This window comes from Mesocricetus auratus, unplaced genomic scaffold (assembly GCF_017639785.1).
Source record: "Mesocricetus auratus isolate SY011 unplaced genomic scaffold, BCM_Maur_2.0 Super-Scaffold_100013, whole genome shotgun sequence".
Taxonomy (NCBI): domain Eukaryota; kingdom Metazoa; phylum Chordata; class Mammalia; order Rodentia; family Cricetidae; genus Mesocricetus; species Mesocricetus auratus.
Window position 1 is genome coordinate 17,529,733 of NW_024429196.1, and position 20,069 is coordinate 17,549,801.

Genomic DNA, 20,069 nt, shown 5'->3' on the forward strand with positions numbered 1-20,069 from the left:
TGCAGCTTGAATAGTTCATTGCTAGGTAAGACTATTGAATACTTCTCTTTCTTCTCTAGTAGTGTTGTACAAAGTACCTTCTTACACTATGACAATTGACCAGCAAGGATAAAGCTTCCAGATTAGTTCCAGCTTGTTTTCTTTATTTCCTATGACATTAACCAATATATGGTGTCTCTGACAACAAAACTTAATAAAAAGTTCTATGGGTAGTCAAGAAGAATTGCATTAGCTTGTATATATTGGAGTTCATTGAGACCCTGTTGATGAGGAACTTGAAGGGCATCAACCCTTACCTGGAAATGTGTTTTTATTTCGTGATAGCCTATAACATCAGAGATAGGCATCACTAACCTCATGTATGTTAAATAAAATAGAACATTGTTAACTGGGTCCCAAACTCTTGGTTGTGTAGGTCATGGACCCTAGAACAGAATTTATTGCTATTGCTCTGGTAAAAGGACATAGTATTAAATTGTGCCCAAACTTCCCTAAATACCCATCTTTTACCCCATAGATTAGTACAGCTCTCTGTCCTCATCAGAGAAATTTCTTTTGTATTAGATGGTGATTAAACAGAGATACACAACTAGTAAAAGTGTTGAGAATAAGAGACTGTGGAGTAGCCAATTGGCCACCTTACCTATTCCTCCCAGAAAGGTTGGGGATCCATCCTGGAAGAGGGACTTAGAGATTGAAAGAGCTAGAGGTAGTAGGTGATGGCTGTGAAACTCTCCTCCAAACATGGCACCTCCTTGCACACATGAACTCACAGCAGCCATGATGGAAAGGACTAGACATGTGAAAGGTCAGGCCAGTTCAAAATCCAGCAAGGGTAGGGAGAGATTGCCAAAGCAAAGTCCTTCCTCTTGCTGAAAAACTCCTGGCTATGATGACCACTGGAGGAGACAATCTGTTTAACTTCGGTGTTGTCCCTGACAGGCTGCTCATGTCCCAGTAGGTGATGCTACACAACACTTATGCTGGCAGCACTGAATTAATTCAGAAGATTTTAAAAAGAATATATGAAGTTGTGAGGGAAAAGAACTGCTGTATGAGAGGAGCTGAAAGGAGGGACTTGGAGGTGAATTTGATTAAAAGAACACATTATATTCATATGTGAAATTTTTAAACAATAAGACTTAAAAGTAAGTGCAGAGTTATCGAAGAAGTCATCTGACATGGACCTCTGGCCTCACCACACACGTGCCCACATACGCAAGGCACACCTACACACCCATGTGAATAGATACATACAGATGCCCCCACCCACGTAAACATATAATACAGTACACACACAAATAGTAATTTCATGAAATATCCAAAATGTCCAACTTGTTAAAATTACAGAAATTATAAGACCATCTGGTCTTTGTAAAAGGTAGCCTTGTCCTCTGGCCAGGAAAGGAGAGATGGAGAGACAGAGGAGTAAAGGAGAAAATAAAGAAGGAAGTGGGGGCAGGAGAAAGGAAACAAGGTTAAAGAAGGGATAATGGGAGAGAGGGAGGAAAAAAGGAAGGAAACATGGAGGGAGAAAAGAAGGGAGGGAGAGGGGGAAAACACTGGTAAAGATGTATTTCATTCTCCTCTTGTAGCTTATCTCAAATATTTGAAACTAAACTTCTCTAGGGTTGGTGGCTCCATTTTCAGATTATCCTACTTTGGATACCCCAGCAGAGGATTTCCTCAACTCCCAGGTTTATTTTGGCAATGTTTAAGATATATACACGTTCAAGAAGAGGTTGTGTGAGGAGAGTGCATGAGAGTGCAGATGCAGCATGCCAGATGAGTGTTAAATGAGTTTTCTTCCAGGAAGAGTTTATGCGAAAGGAAATCATCTGCAGAATGACTCCCCTGAAGTCATTTTTCTGCATTTCCCTGAGAAATTTCCCCAAGAAACCTACAGTAGACAATGCCCATGTTTCTCTGTTTCAATATGGACTAAGTTAAATTGGTTTATAATTTTGTGTGTGTCGGTTGAGGGAGTCTGTGGGCAGAGGAAAAGTTTCTCTCTTTCCCCTGTGGCTTCCAGGGATCAAACTCAGGTCTTGGCAGCAAGCTCACTTCCCCACTGAGCCATCTCACTGAACTACAGCTGGTTCCTATGAGGATCTGTTCCCTCTGGTGGCGTAGTAAGACCTTCCTTGGCCTCCAGTGTAGTCTGTGTAGTGGGTAGTTGAATGATTCAACAACAAACTGAACATACTGTCTTAAATGGTTTGGGGCTTGGTAGTAAAGTGGACTAAGAACTTTTGGGATAAATTTGTAAATCATAGAAGGAAAAGAATGAGTAGTTTGACAAAACACAGAAGTACTTGTTTGAAAGTTCCAGCATGAGAGTATAGCTACTCCAATATCCTTGATCAGAAAGTGGTCCTGCTGTATGGAGAGGTCATTCTCTTCAACACAGTCCCACCTAGCCTCTGGATCTAGCCTCTATGGATCCTGAGGGAAGAAGAACATACTTGTCTACCATCTAAGTCAGCTGAATTGACGACTATCTTATATACCATGCTAGAACCTCCATCCAGTGACAGACGGAAGCAGAGGCAGACACCCACAGCTAAACATGGAACTGAACTCCTGGAACCCAGTGACAAAGAGGGAGGAGTGATGAGTAAAGGGCTCAAGACTGGGCTGGTGAAACCAAGAGAAACAGCTGACCTGAACAAGGAGGAGATCTTGGATCCCAGACTGATGGCTGAGAGGCCAGCATGGGACTGATCCAGACCCCCTGAATGTAGTGTCAGTGAAGAGACCTAGACAATCTATGTGGGTTTTGGGTAGTATATCAGGATTTATCCCTGGCACACAAATGGACTTTGGGTGTCCATCCTACATTGAGGGATTTTTCTCTTAATCTGGACACTTGGGGGAGGGCCCTCCCCAGAATGAAATGACAGACTCTAGAAATCCCCCATGGAAGACCTTATACTCCCTGAGGAATGGAGTGGGGATTGGGTGGGGGATTGGAGGGACTGGTGGGGGGATTGGGCATGGAGGCGAGAGAGAGGGAGCTGGGATTGACATGGGAAGCAAGCTTGTTTCTAATTTAAATATTTAATAAAAAGTGTCAAAAAAAGAAAAGTGGAAATCTTTAAATTTATTGGAAAATATGTATTAAGCAATGTAACACAGGCTCAAAAAAGACAAATACCCTATCTTCTTGCTCATTTCAGCATCCTAGCTCCTCCTTTTGTTTGTTTTATTATATGTGTGTGAGTGTGTGTTGATATCATGAATACAGAAACTGGGAAAGGGTCCATGCCCATGATAAGAGGAAAATGAAGATTTCAGGGAGAAGCGGGGAGACAGAACAAGCCTAAATGTGGGAGGTGCTATACTGTGTAGGAAGAAATTAAGAGGGATTTGGAAAATAAGGGAGCTGGGAGAGGGGAGTGAGGGCCAACACAAACTAAGGAAGTCTCTTACTTTGAAGACAATTTAAAAAATAAAATAAAAGCAGGAATAAACCACAGAAGTGTGTAGGAAGGACTGTACTCTAGAATGTACAAATCCCACTGTGTCACAAAAGCCACAAACAAAAGAACACAAAGTCAAATGCCATGAATGTGCTCTTCTGCTATATTTGGCAATCTGATTGCTAAATCTTTCATTTCCTCCATACTCTATTAACATCCTTCTTTCTTGGTTTGCTTTTCAGATATTGGCCTCTCATCAAGCACCATGGCCTTAGCTTTGAAGTCCACAGCAACCTCCATTTCTCCCCTCTCCTTTCCTCACCACAGCCTTAACATCTGACCTAGGTTTCTACTCAGGGTGAGGAGGGTGGTGAATCTCCCAGTTCAGATGTGAGACAGCACCACTCTCTTCTGTTAGGCTTTTTTCATGTTGTAGGCAAAAGCTGGGTCTTACGAAACAGCCACCATACAGAAGGTGGTGAGGTGCCATCTACTGCCTAAGGAGTTACTGTAAATCTGTTATTTTGTTTTTTGGTGTTGTTGTTTGTTTGTGGAGTTTTCTCTGGTTAAGATCTCCATGATGATAATACTTAGATTTCACCTATGTGCAGAAATGAATTCTTCATGAGTCCTTGTAAATACTAAATAACTTCTAAAAAACAGAGGGAGTATTAAAATAAGTTGGATCAAAAAGCAGAAGTAGAATTTAACAAAGGATGGAGGTGAAAAACATTAGAAAAGGGGAACATGCAAGTGAATGCCAAATAGTGATGAATGGGGGAGGAAACAATAGCAAAGTCCAGTAAGGCGCCTGTGACAAAAGCTTGGGGACTTGAGTTCAGATACTAGGAGCCATGGAAAATGCTGGAAATTTTGGCATGTGTTATTAATCCCTGTATGAAGCAGTTGTTGTGTAGGGAGATAAGCAGTCAAAGTTGCCTAAATTGATGAGTTAAGCTTTAGGTTCAATGAGAGATCCTATCTCAATTAATTAGAGAACAATTGAGGAAAACATCCAATGCTTACCTTTGTCCTTTACACACATGCACATATAGCAGGCATGTACGTCTGCACATACCCACATGAATACGAACACACAGCACACAACACACAAATAAACAGGAAAGAGAGAGAACAGATGATTGTCATACTGTAGTATAGGGCCACCAAATATACTTGCAAAATCTGTGAGTAAGCTCAATTTATATAGTCTGACATGAACAGTAGAAGGTGTGAGTTTAGGATGTTGGTAAATGATAACTTCTTCATGGAGTATGTTCATTAACTTGAAGTGTCACTATGGTCAGGTTAGGGTTTCCTGCCAGTTATTTGATTAATTTGATCAAATACTGATCTAGATGCTTCCGGGAAAGCATTTGTTTAGACGTATTCTGACTTTAAGTAATTTGCTTTAGGTTAAATAGAGACTATTTTTTAACTTACTTACCCAAAATGTGGGTGGCCCTCAAAGATAAAGACTGAATTTTCTAAAGTAGGAAAAAAAATCTCCCTTAAGACAACAACTTAAAAAGCCTGCCTGAGTTTCCAGCTTGGTTGCCTGTGCAGTGGATTTGGGATTCAAGGCTGCACTTTCAACTCAGACTTGAAATTCCAGTTTGCCAGCCTGCTCTACTGGTTTCTAGTTTGCTAGGCCAACACCCTACCCCATCACCCATCATACACACACACACACACACACACACACACACACACACACACTGGAGACTCAATTCTTATATATATTATGTATTCCTACTCAAAACCAAGGTTTCACTTAGATTTGTGAGTCTGCTTCTTCTTCTCATTCCTGTCTACAAATATTGCCTGGTTGTAGTTGAAGAACATAGCAAACAATTGAAAAAAATGCTTCATGAATACAAATCCATTGATTTTTTTGATAATGCACACCATAATTTTATTACACATCCCCCTTAATTCATGACATGAAGATGGATATTTGTTAACCAATGATTAGAGATGGAGACCTGAGAGAATTTCCTGAAGTAGGACATAGGAATAATTCAAGGAAAATGACTTGTCATCCATTGCTCTGTGACATATTGGTGTCACATGCCTAAATGACCTTAATTAACTTGTGCAAACAGAACAACCTATACCTCTTAAAAGTGAGCCCTTATCTTGATGAAGTCTGCTCTGCTTGCTGTTTGTGTGACCTGTAGCTTACACAGTGAAGGGAAAAGGTGTAATAGGCTGGAAACTGAAAGTATTCTTGATAGATTTGTGGATTGTAAGAGGTTCTAAGCTAGGCATGAGGTCAGCTTTCCAGTCCAGTTGACCTTAGCCTCTGGACTGTGTGCTGCTTAGAGAATGAGGTTATTGACCTGGAATATGGGTGCCAAGAGGCTCTGTGCACGCTAGAAAAGGGTTTTCCCTGCAGATCTGAGGCTTTCTCTGGTCATCATAAGGATATAATATAACCTGATCTTTTTAGTCTTGAAGGACATCCTATTTTCTTTCTTTTGTGCTATCAGAAAGGATCCAATATAGTTAAAAAGAAAATTCTTTATTAGAAAGTAGTTACTGCTTCTGTCCAGGAAGGAAGCCCCAAAGCATGGAAAAATAAAAACTCCTTCCACATGACAAAAGGTGAAAAGAAAAGCTAAAGAGATGAGATGTTTCAGGAATTTTCCTGCTGGGCTGTTGATGTCAGAGCCAAAAGGTTGACTTACCTCACAGGTCCTCTTCTGTTTGCAAGACAACACAAGATGGCCACTGCTATATGGGTCACCAGGAACCCAAATCCGATACCCAGTAGAGTCCATATGTCTGGAATTTCAAACCAATGCAAATATGAACATGATTCAAAAAACTATTAATGATGCCAAGCTTTTTTTCAAGCATAATGTTACCTACAATTCTGTGTATACAGGAATCCTGCACTAGGGTTAGACCTGATGTGGCATCGATTTCCTGTCCATCCTTGTCTACACCTAAAAGAGAAAAATCATGTGAGAATTGAAAACAAAACAAAGACAAAAAGGAAAAGCCTACTTGAGCAAAACTGTAGTGGCATTAATGATGGTCAAGAAATCTGGAGATACCTAGGAATATAAGAAAAGTGGCAAAGAAACCAAAATATTAAGCCAAATTAAAACATTACATTTCATTATGTTTGTATAAGATGATATTGCTGTAATCTCTCTCCCTGTGGATTTTGAAAGATGGATCTTGGCTTTCACATATTTCACTTTTTGCCTGCAAATATTGACTCTTTTTTCTCCCACTGGTATTAATTCTCATTTTATCTTGTTTCTCATTTGTCTCAAATTCAGAATTTATCATACTGCATCTGTCTTTATGTGTTCGTGTCTGTGCATGAGGATGGGGACCAGTAGACAAACGATGGCATTCCTCTGCTTCCATTCACCTATTTTTGAGATAGAGTCTCTCACTGACCTGAAACTTGACAAATAAGATCACATGGACAGCCAGAGAGATCCAGGATCCACCTGTTTCTGCCTCCTCAGTGCCAGGATTTTAAATACGCCACCAAACTCTATTTCTAGTTTAAAGTGGGATTCAGGTATTGGTAACCACATTATCACCCATGCTCTTCTAGCCTTAGTAGTTTTGGTAGTGAAGAGATTGAGTTCTTTCAGATAATACAGTAATTCAAAGTATAGATTAGCATATGTATAAATCAGAATACAAATGTTATTTTTCATAACAAACAGATGCTTCTTTAATAAGTTAGATTTACAAATAATTTAGATTAATATCATCATTTGTACCTTAGCAAAAAATATTCAGATCCCATGAAGCTTCCATCACCTACTTTATTCAGGAATATAAATGGTAAAACTTGGCACACTGGAATAGATTTTTTACAGAACACCAGAATCTGGAACCAGATTGACCTTCTAAAGGACATATTTGTTTATTTGTGACATGGTCTCTCTCTATGTAGCATTGGTAGACCTGTAACTCATTATTCAGACCCTGCTAGCCTTGGTCCCATAGAGATACATCTGTCTCTGTCTCTCAAGTGTTGGCACTAAAGGTCAGTGCCACCATGTCCAGGCAAACATTTTTATTTCTAAGTTATTTTTTATGGCATAATGAGTTCCCAAATGAGAGTGGAAACCAATATCCATGTTCTTATTTAGGAGAAACAATGAGACAGAAACTAAGGTGGTTTGAGCTGAATTTACTGAAAGTTTATTGTATGTGCTACAAAATAATTTTAAAATTAACTTTTGAATATATGTTTAAACCTGTGTGTCAGAAGCATTTTTTACTGTGCTGCCTAATTTTATGTCAGCTTTACACAAGCTAGAGTCATTGGAGAAGAGGGAGTCTCAATAGAGAAAATGACTCTATAAGATCAGGGTGTAGGACATTGTTGAGAGAGTCCGGCCCATTGTGAGTAGGGCCACACCTGGGCTGGAGGTCCTGGGTTCTATTAGAAAGCAGGCTGAACAAGCCATGTGGGGCAAGTCAGTAAGCAGCACCCCTCCATGTCCTCTGTCTCTAGGTTCCTGTACTGTCGGATTCTTGTCCTGACTTCCTTTAATGATGAACCGTGATGTGGAAGAATAAGTTAAATAAAATCTTCCTCCCCAAGTTTCTTTGGTCATGACTTTATTAGAGCAATAGCAATCCTAACTAGAACACTCTGTAAACATATCTTCTGTAACCCTCTCTCTTAAATTTGAAAAGTTAGATGTGTGAAAGCAATTTGAAATAATTAAATTAAGAAAACCTATTTACAGGTTCTAGAACATCATTAGCTTGTTCTCCTTTGTTAATATTCCATAAAAGTAAAACTCAAACACAATCTGATAATTCTGAAGTTTCTACAATTCAGATGAGAATAGATTTATTGAATTTGGAGTATTTCATTTCCATTTTCATAATACTTAGGATTGTGAGTCTTTTATGTTTCCTTCTCAGTGGTAATTCAACAGTATGAGTACTACATTACAATCTTCCACATGTGTGTGCTAATATGACTTATAGATACTTTTGTGTTCTGTCAATTCTGAGCTTATTGAGTGTTAACTGAGTTCCTTCAGACTCTGAAAGTGCCATAATCCTGGTGCAAGTACAAAATCTCTACTTTAAGCAAATACTACATATCTGAATGTGTCTATTGAGTTCAGTTCTGTGGAAATGTCTTAGAACGTCACTTTAAAAAATATGGGGAAAACCAAAACATATGAAGAAATAGCATGGATGAGTCTCATCAGCTGTATGAATGCCTGTGTATCAGTTCACCATCTGTCTGTGACTATTTTCCAACTACCTACATATTTAGATAGAGATATTTACATAAAACCTGGAGAAGAGAATGGGGAGGGGACAAAAGGAGAAACATTTACAGGGTTGCAGAAAGAATTTGGAACACTTAATGTGTTTTCATCTCTGTTTCTCAAAGGAAAACTTCTCTATGAACAAAACAGGGTCTGAAGTAATTATGGAAATTTGATCCCTAGACTTCTGTAACTTTTACACAGCAGGATGGTCCTCTGCTTTTGAACCAGATTCTGATGACAGCATCAATACCATGACAGGATGGTATCTGCCCACCCTTCCAGCAATAGCACTGAAGTAATTTTCCCTGTTGCCTCTCCTGGAGAACTGAAGTCAGGAAGTGAAAGAGGAATATACCCTCTGTTCCAAACACAGAGTGGACTCATTTCCTCCAAGCTTACTATAAATCCCTATTAAGCATCATGAGGATGTTTTCTAAAAGAAAATATCAGCATCACTTTCATTATCATTTTTAGTGGAGTCTTTCGCATTACTGAGTCAGTAAGATTAGAATAGCAAATGAAAATGAAACAATGTCTGATACCTTAGGATAAAGACTGTGAATTTAGTGGTATAGGGGGTGACTATATCCTTGTCAGAGGTGAATGATTTAGGCTCTTGTGGAAGAAATGAAGCAGGGAAAGTGGATGGGCTATGGGAGTGGAACCAGTGTGTTTTGGTTACATGGTTGAGCACCGAAGAAAAACTACCCAGACAGGACAGCCTAGTCACAGACAGAATTTGGGTGTACTGTCTAGTGGCTTGGCAGGTTTAGGACTGTTGTGTAATGGCCTGAGGCTAGAGGCTTGTTCCAACAGGGAATAGGACAAAGATTCATCATACACCTTGACAATTAAAGACCAAATGTTTCTCCGAGGAAATTATTCAGCTACTCTATGTCTAGGCAAGACTGAAAGCAAACACGGTTTTACCTCTTGTGCATTGAAGGCCATGAGTTATGTTAACCTAATTTATATAGATCTTGACATCTATCTCTCCCTTCTTCTGTCCTTAACTCCCTTCCTTTGTACGTGTGTGTCTCCCTATTTTTTAATGCCAAGAAAAAAAGAAAATAGGTCTAAAAACTTTTAATTTTTAAGTATGCTATTTTTAAATGCAGTCATTTTACATTCATTTACTGTGAATAAAGGAGGCCATGTGAAAATATATATATATAAATCTGATTTATTTAGTTTTATACATCTGTTTTAACAGTTACTTTGCATATATATATGTGCCTACATTTTAATCTTATTCTTACAACGCTTAATGTTCCTATGACACAATTATAGTGAGCATTGTAGGCGATTCCCTGACATTAAACTCTGTAGTTTTCCTTTGGTTTGGGTGGAGTAGGAACCATTTGATCTCTGGCAATGCCATGCTCTCCTTACAATGCTACAGGCATCAGCATACAGATTCCCAGCCAGCAGAGGTGGGTCTATAGATAGATTTTGACATAAGTCTATTATGCAAGTGCTTGGTCACAAAGAGTTCCACTTTGGTAACTATTTACCCTTGAAGACTTTCTTTCTCAACTCTGATGTGAAACAGGAAGCATGCTTGAAGCCCTGTGCCAAGCTCAGAGAGTCCCCTTGGTATTGTTTTTCTGGAAAGGACATTCTTAGGATGGGGTTGACTAATAGGAGGCAGCCTGTGAAATCCCTGAGAGATGGGGAAATGGTGGTTAACTCTGCAGTCTCCTCTCAGTTCAAGGTTCAGTTCTCCACAGTTAGGCTTTTGTATTTGAGTCAATAAATTCGTCATTTTGACCACTGTAATTTCAGATTTATTTTTTAATTTTATTTATGTGTATCTGTGCGAGTATCTGACACATGTTTTCTGAACCCACAGAGGCCAGAAGAGGGCACTTAGCTCTCTGGATCAGGAGTCATAAGCACTGCGATCCAAGCTTTGTCCTCTGGGAATGGGCAAGAGTTGTGCACATTTTCAATATATCGCTAATTAGATCTATGAATTAGCATTTTAGAAGGCAGGCCTGTGTGCTTTGAGAAGTGTTTTTATACTAACAAATTAGAAATATTAAAGGATATGCACACCTACCACTTTTGCTAGGAGGATGCAGGATCACTCCACATTTATAGTCCATAGTTAGCATATTACAAACTAGAACATATTTCTCCATTTCATCCTTAACAAGCATGGAGAAAACAAGTTTTACATCCCTAAGGAAATCATGTAGAAAATTATCCACTGTGGCTTCTCAAACTATCCTTTGGTGGCCACACACACTTTCTCCCTGTAGTCTTTCTGAAGTTAAAATACAGAGTGTAGTTGATGCAGTAGTACTTGGTACTACACTTTGTATTTGTTAGAAAATCATGATTAGGAGAAATTTCTGGTTTGGGTGATCCGAACACTCCCTGGAACATCTGGAAATACAGAAATATAGAGCACACTTGGGACTGGGAAGATAAGGACAGAGAAGACTCCTGGACACCAGGTGAACATCGAGCGTTTCAGAGCTCCATGTCTTTATGAAATCCAGACACATCAGGCTCATTCATAAAAGTTCACAATGAGAACTTACAGAGCTTGTAGAATTACACACAGAAAAGACATATGAAAGTACACTGCTGCATGCTTCGCCAAGCTGCTACATACAAGGTATTTCGCTTTTTCATATTCATTCTAGTCGTGACTCTTCTCCACTGAACTTTTATTCCTTGTCCTAACTGTCTAGTCTTTTAACTAAATTGGACAAGTGTTGACTCCAATCCCTTCAGGGATGTTCAGTGAAGATGGAAGAAGAACCAAAACCATCGACACATTTTCTGATTTCAAGCGCTACCCAAAATGTCCTCAGACAGTGTAGTATTGTAGCAATTTTTAAGATTCTTGATGCAGGTACACAAGCAAGGAAGAGAGGCGGGTATTGAATATATTTCTACCCACTATATTGTAATTTCTCCCACAGAGAAAATGGAGAAATCGTGAGGGTTTTTGCTTAAAGTAAGTGTTTCCTGGAGGATGGGCTGGGACTATATCAAGAAAATGGGCGCAAGAAAACAGAACGAATTGCTTAGCAAGGCTTCTTAGCACTGTGGATGAATTTACTGTAATAGATCACGAGAAAGCAGGAGAAGCCACTGCATAATCTCAGAGCCTCAGAATGCTGCAACTCCACAGTGAATTCCAGTGATTAATTTGCTTGGACTAATTTCCCCCATGAGTAATTAGCTCCAGCATGTTTTCCAAAATTTATAAGTATTAGGCGGAGCACACCTGAAAGAAAGAGATAAGCATCCTGTTTCATTCATGCATAAGTGTCTGTTTTCTTATACAAAGAGTAGAAAAGGAGAAATAAAACATAATTACATTCTTTCAGCCACAGCCAACTCCCTAATCTTCTTAAATTGTAGTAGGTCTTCTGCTATTAGTAGTTTCTAGGTGAGGTGTCACTGGGATAACTCATTTCTGGGTGTGCTTGGCAACACCCATTCATTACTTTCCCACACCTGGAACACAAACTTATCTTGTCCTTCTTGGCATTTGTGTACACACCCTAGCTATTTGTCACAGTGCCAGTACAAATAAGGAGGAGCTACATCCTTAATAAGCTTGAGTTCATGGACTGATGCAGCAGGACTCAGAAGAGTGTCTGCTCTGGCTTTTTAAATGAATTGACTTGTTGTCTTAAGAAATAAAATCAAGTTAGCTTATTTATATTTGTTCTAATAGATTTGAAGAAAGCAAAGGGAGTTCAGAGGCAGGGTTACCTCATAAAGATATCATTATCTGATATTCAATTTTAGAAGATAGTATGTATGACAATAAAGTGTCATCCAATATTGGTATAGATGTAGTAAAATTGAGAACACACTTATTTGTATGATTTCTAATAATTATGAATCAAAAGGAATCTTCAACTTACTTTAAAATGTCACATTCCATCAATAAAAAATTAAATAGGAGTTCTATATTTTAAAATATTGGAGCCGGGAAGACAGTGTAGTTGGTAAAGTGCTTGTTGCAGAAGCATGAAGAATGGAGTTCAATTCCCAGCACCCCTGTAAAAAGCCACATATGGTAGGTAGTGCCTGCTTGTAATTCCAAGGAAAGACAAGTGAATTCCTGGGGCCAGTGGGAGACTCCATCTCACAGGGCAAGGCTCCTGTGTAACACCTGAGGTTGACCTCTGGCCAACACATACATAATCCACACACATGTACATGTACTTGCACACTGTACAGATACATGGGCATGCACACACATTTGTGTCACCACAGTCACACACACATACACACACACACACACATCCACGTGTGCACACAAGTTTTGGAAGATGAAAAAAAGTGACAAATTCTTATATGTGCCCTTTGTTTTCATTGCAATTATCATGTCTAATCACTTTCACTTCCTAAATCACTTCCATCCTTCAGCCCCATTGCATTTCCAGATTGATGTCACATTGTATAATTTCTCTGACTCTAAACTTGCATGATCTCCAGTGTCTCTGGTGTCCTGCCAGGTAAGATGGCTCTGTGCAAAAGCCTTTCCTGAAGTGGGATGCACAGCTTTGCTCTCAGTTTTACTTGGGCTCATGGCCCCATTACACTTGATCAAAGTCCATCCATTGAGAAATGGTTTTTTCATACTCTTGGATTTTCCATGACCTCTACTGTCAATAGCTAGAAGATGGACTCGTTTCTTTATCCACCCGGGTAACTAGCGTTTACCCCTTTAAGGCCAGAGACCAATTGTCACTGACTTCTGAAGACTTTCTTTTATGTCTTAGCTTGACTTAGACATTCCCAGTTTGGAACCATAGAATCACAATAGTGCTTTAACCACATAGGACCCCAGTGGTCACTTTCCTGTTAACTTCTTTCAAACTAAATTTACTGAAGGAAAGGCCTATTTGTATTCACTCTTATTGGAACTAACTAGTATCATTCTGCATGTAAATGTTTGCTGAAAATATTCATTACCATCACCATAATAGCAGTTAATATCTGCAATTAGAGTCATCAAAACACTTCTCTTTTGTGCATACATAATATCCTTTAACCTTTAGAACTCCCACTTACAGCAATAGCACCTTAGAGTCAACTGAGACAGTGACCCAAGCACTAAGTGGCAAGTCCAGCTCTCAGAGTGTCAGAGCCAGTAGTCGAACAGTGATACCTAACAGTTTCTCAGGTGGTACTGACTCTTCTGTTCTGAGGGTGCCATCTGAGAAATCCCTTTCTGAGAACATTCGATGTTAAAGCTAACTGTTCCTAATTTAGAGAAGAAATCAAAACAACCATCATTGCCTTTTTATGCAGTTCAGGTTCTTTAATCTACTTGAAATTTTGTTCTCATGCCATAATATTTCTAGTTTATTATAAAACATTGTTTATGTATTATTAGATTCTGTCCTTGGGGGATGATAATTCAAAGATGCAAAATGTGTGCTCCTGTGTGACTTTTATTGCAACTTGAACTTGAATTGAGTCAGGCTGCACAGCATTTCACATGTAGGCAGGAAGCATGTCCATAAGTTATTTCTAATTATTATAGTAAAGAAAGAATATTCTGAGTAGAGGGAAGAGAAAATTGTTCTTCTATTTCCTTTGTTCAAATGGGTGTGTATTGAGCTGTCATTGTTGATGTAATAGTAAAAAATATTTTAAGTTAAAAAATAATATGAAGTTGATGTTTTACACTTTGTGCTACCCCGGCTTTCTTTTTGCTGTTATGAAGTGGTAAGTTCCCAGAGTTCTATGGGAAACAAAAAGAAAAATGAAAGAAGGAAGAAACAGCAATAAAACTAAATATTTCACAAACTGAACAATGAAAAATGGACTACTGTCAGTAAAAACTAGATTCTTTTAAGGTGAAGATATACAGATTTGCTCTTGGATATAATTAAAATACAAAGTAATTTGTGGGCATCATTTTTTTTTAAATTTCTTCTCACCATGAAATCCAAAATGAATTTTCCTTTTAAAACAAGTATTTTGAACTCTTGGTTCCAGCAAGAACTTTTACTCATACTTTCTGTTCTATACACTGAAATATACATGGACACATGCACTCAATACGGGGATGTTAAAATGAACAAAGAATGAGCCATGAGCTGCTGGGTTCTGAAAAGAATTTCACTAGCTGTATTAAAAAGCTTGGGCTAAGAACTGTAGGAGTTTCAGGCTCGCTCTGACATTTTGGTAAAGAAAGGAATGCTTTACTTGTAAAAAGCGAACAAAACCCAAACTCCCATGACTGTATACCAAACTGAGGAAGAATTCAAAGCTCAAAATTCTGTATTTTGGTTTTTGAGGGTTTTTTGCCTTGATGTAGGTTTCAGGCAACCTAATTAGCAGATTATGTTATTTCTGGTCTCCAAATTCACATAGGATAAGGACAATGCTCTCTACTAAATACAATTATCTTATTCTTGGCTCATATGTCTCCTGCGACAGATGTACTGTACTCAGAACTTAAGATATTCTCACTATCATATAATTTGTCATTTTGGCTCACATCCTCATCTCCAAGAAAGGCCTTAATTGAGGATCACAGATGCAATACTGTCCCTTTTACTTCCCCTAGTTTCTAGTAATCTAATTAACCCCATTATTTTTCCTTTCTTACAATTGTTGCAACTATATATGAAAATCTGACTTTATTGTATATATATGCATCAGTAAGTAAAATACAAATATTTGCATATCATATGCATATTCATGTGTTTAATTTATACAAAAGTGTATGAGCACAAATCCGAAAACCTGACTGGGATGGATGATTTTGTAGAGACAATATACACTCTGAATGCAAATTAAGCAGAAAATACATGGAGTAATTTCATGACATTTGTGGTACTGAAAGACCCTTAAACACATTTCAAATTAGGCATCTTGATCTTTCAAAGTCTCAAGAAGGGATGGTGGCATAGCATCCACAACTAGTGAGTGCTGTTTCAGGAAGAAACCAGTGTCTGTGTGCCATTGGAACATCACATGATGTCATACACAAGGGAAGAGGAGCGGTATGACCATTTATTAATGCCAAAGTCTGCAGTAAACTGACTCCAACCCGAATGGAAACGCTGTGAGATTTAGTAAACACGGTCTCATCCCTTGATAAGTAGTTCTAATGCAAAGGAAAAGGCAGGTGTATTTGTGTAAGGAGCAAAGGGCCTTGCAGGTGAGAAGTGGCAGCACAGAGGACAACCCACTATTCTAAGTACCAACAGTTTATGTTTAAAAGTATATTCACCTTCCCTCTGCAAATAACAGTTCTGATGGCTTTCTTCTAGGTCTTATTAAACAAGTGTCAACACAAGTTTGTCTAAATATAAAATCAACCCGAACAATTTTGTTGTTTTTGTAGAACCTTTGCAGATCTCTCCTGGTATAGATAATTTGCTTTGGAATTCCCTCAAATTTTTAATAACCTGTCTCAAGTTTTTTAGTAAATCATACTATATATATACATATATATGTATATATATTCACACATATGATATAAACAAATATGCCTCTAAATAAATGAAAAGTTGAAAGTTAACTAATTTGTTTCAGAAGTGTTAAAAGAAGCTTTTTCCTTGAGAAGGAGCCGTTCCGCCAGCCTGGTTCCAGAGCCGCTTTCCCGCCAGCCTGGTTCTAGAGCCGCATCAGTCCCAAATAAACACACAGGAGGCTATATTAATTATGAAGCTGTTGGCCTTGCTTGTCTCTTACTGGCTAGCTCTGACTTAAGTAATCTAAGTATGTTTCTTACCGGAGAATAGTTCCAGGCTTCCTACCCCCATGGCGTTACATGTTGACTCTCTTGTGTTTCTCCTTCCCAGAATCCTCCTGGATTCCTAGCCCCACCTATCTAGATTCCTATTGGCCAGACAGTCTTTATTGACAAATGCACAGGACTTCCCCAACACAGAAGGCTAAGTATCTTTGTTACACAAATTCAAATAACACATTTACAAGATTATAGAATTATATCCCTTGGAGATGTGTAAAAATTCCATACTAGATATGTTGGCTTTCAACATTCATGCTTGCTGCATTTGTGGATTCAATAATATTCAGACAGAAAATATTTGGTAAAAATCCATCTGAATTTCCATAGATAATTTTCATTATTCCCTAAACAAAAAGCATGATAATCATTTATATGGTATTTACACTGTACAGGTATTTTTGGTTATATAGAAATGGTTTAAACAAAGGGATATACCTTCTTCTCGGCGCCACATGGAACCTTCTCTAAAGTTGATCACATAATAGGAAAGATAGAAAACCTCCACAGATACAAAAAAATTGGAACAACGCCCTGTATCTTATCAGACCACCATGAATAAAAATTAGAATTCAACAATAATACAAATCTCAGAAATCCTCCAAACTCATGGAAATTGAACAAGGCACAATTGCACCATCCCTGGGTAAAGGAAGAAATAAAAAAAGAAATAAAAGACTTCCTCAATTTCAATGAGAATGAAGACACAACATACACAAACTTATGGGACACTCTGAAAGCAGTGCTGAGAGGAAAGCTCACAGCACTAAGTGCCCACATGAAGAAACTGGAGAATAGTTACACTAGAGAATTAATAGCACAGCTGAATGCTCTAGAACAAAAAGAAGCAAACTCACCCAGGAGGAGGAGATGCCAGGAAATAATCAAATTGAGGGCTGAAATCAATTAAGTAGAAACCAGGAAAACACTGAGAAGAATCAATGAAACAAAGAGTTGGTTCTTTGAGAATATCAACAAAATAGACAAACCTCTGTCCAAACTAACCAAAAGACAGAGAGGGAGCATGCTAATTAACAAAATCAGAAATGAAACAAGGACATAACAGACACTGAGGAAATCTAGAGGATCATCAGGGCATACTTTTAAAATCTGTATTCCACAAAATTCAAAAATTTAAAGGAAATGGACAATTTCCTGGATAAATATCACTTGCCAAAACTAAATTAAGAACAGATAAACAATTTAAACAGACCTATACCCCTTAATGGAATAGAAGCAGTCATCAAAAGTCTCCCAACCAAAAAGCCCAGGCCCAGATGGCTTCAGTGCAGAATTCTACCAGAAATTCAAAGAAGAGCTAATTCCAATACTCCTCAAAGTATTCCACGCAATAGAAGCAGGAGGCTCACTGCCAAACTCTTTTTACGAGGCTACAATTACCTTGATACCCAAGCCACACAAAGACACAACTGAGAAAGAGAACTATAGACCAATTTCCCTCATGAACATCGATGCAAAAATACTCAATAAAATACTAGCAAACCGGATTCAAGAACACATCAGAAAAATCATCCAACATGATCAAGTAGGCTTCATCCCAGGAATGCAGGGATGGTTCAACATTAGAAAATCTATCAATGTAATCCACCATATGAACAAACTGCGAAAGAAAAACCACATGATCTTCTCACTAGATGCTGAAAAAGCCTTTGACAAAATCCAGAACCCCTTCTGTTCTCTCCTAGAGAGATCAGGGAAAACAGGAACATATCTGAACATAATAAAAGCAATATACAGTAATCCAACAGCTAACATCAAATTAAATGGAGAGAAACTCAATGCAATTCGTCTAAAATCAGGAACAAGACAAGGCTGCCCACTCTCTCCATATCTCTCCAATATTGTACTTGAAGTTCTAGCTAGAGCAGTAAGACAAGAAAAGGAGATCAAGGGGATACAAATAGGATAGGAAGAAGTCAAGCTTTCACTATTTGCAGAAGATATAATAGTTTACATAAGTGACCCGAAAATCTCCGCAAGGGAACTCCTAGAGCTGATGAACACCTTCAGCAAAGTGGCAGGATACAAGGTTAACTCAAAAAAATTAGTGGCTCTATTATACACAGATGATGAAGTGGCTGAGAAAGAAATAAGAGAAACATCCCCCCTTACAATAGCCATAAACAGCATCAAATATCTGGGGATAATGTTAACCAATGAAGTGAAAGACCGGTACATCAAGAACTTTGAGTCTTTAAAGAAAGAAATCAACGAGGATACCAGAAAATGGAAAGATCTCCCATGCTCTCGGATTGGTAGGATCAACATAATAAAAATGGCAATCTTGCCAAAAGCAGTCTACAGATTCAATGCAATCCCTATCAAAATTCCGGCACAATTCTTCACAGACCTTGAAAGAACAATAATCAACTTTATACGGAAAACCAAAAGGCCCAGGATAGCCAAAACAACCCTATACAATAAAGGAACTTCAGGAGGCATCACCATGCCTGACTTCAAGCTCTATTATAAAGCTATAGTCCTGAAAACACTTGGTATTGGCACAAAAATAGACAGGAAGACCAATGGAACCAAATTGAAAATGCTGATTTTAACCCACACACCTATGAACACTTGATTTTTGACAAAGAAGCTAAAACTATACAATGGAAAAAAGAAAGCATCTTCAACAAATGGTGCTGGCATAACTGCGTATTGGCATGCAGAAGACTGTAGATAGATCCATGTATATCGCCTTGCATAAAACTTAAATGCAAATGAATCAAAGACCTCAACATAAATCCAATCACACTGAAACTCTTAGAATAGAAAGTGGAAGATACTCTTCAACGAGTTGGTACAGGAGACTGCTTCCTGAACATAACACCAGTAGCACAGACACTGAGATCGACAATTAACAAATGGGACCTCCTGAAATTAAGAAGCTTAAGGAAGGCAAAGGACACAGTCCACAAGACAAAAAGGCAGTCCACAGAATGGGAAAAGATATTCACTAACCCCACATCTGACAGAGGTCTAATCTCCAAAATGTACAAAGAACTCAAGAAGCAAGTCCCCAAAACACCAAAGGATCCAATTAAAAGGTGGAGTACAGAACTAAATAGAGAATTCTCAACAGAGAAGGCTGAAATGGCCAAGAGACACTTAAGAAAGTACTCAACGTCCTTAGCCATTAGGGAAATGCAAATCAAAACAACTTTAAGATACCATCTTACTCCTGTCAGAATGACTAAAATCAAAAACACTGAAGAAAATTTATGCTGGAGAGAGAGGAGCAATGAGCAAATTGGCCAAGAATGGGCTGGCAAAACCAGCAGAGACAGCTGATATGAACAGGGGAGAACTCTTGGACTCCAGACCGACAGCTGGGAGGCCAGCATGGGACTGATCCAGAACCACTGAATGTGAGAGTCAGTGAGGAGGCCTGGGCAACCTATGGGGCCCTGGGCAGTGGATCAGTGTTTATCTCTAGCATACAAACAGACTTTGTGTGTCCATAACAAAAAGAGGGATGCTCTCTTAGCCTGGACTTTAAGGGAGTGCCTGGACCCTGCCCTGAGTGAAATGACAGACTCTAGATATCCCCTATGTGGAAGGAAGTGGCAATAGGGTGGGAGGCTGGGGGGATTGTGGGGGGGGGTG

The 20,069-nt window shown here is 38.7% G+C and overlaps 1 protein-coding gene across 1 annotated transcript in view; it reads right to left on the bottom strand.

Annotated features, from left to right (window-relative positions):
• The window catches only part of Malrd1 (MAM and LDL receptor class A domain containing 1), a 637,041-nt gene that overhangs the window by 34,838 nt on the left and 582,134 nt on the right, over positions 1 to 20,069 (bottom strand). Inside the window, exons 37-38 of the mRNA XM_040755448.1 lie at positions 6,297 to 6,373; positions 6,113 to 6,209 (exon numbers count right to left, since the gene is read on the bottom strand). Of these exons, the coding sequence (XP_040611382.1) occupies positions 6,113 to 6,209; positions 6,297 to 6,373 (174 nt within the window). The remainder of the gene's footprint in view (positions 1 to 6,112; positions 6,210 to 6,296; positions 6,374 to 20,069) is intronic.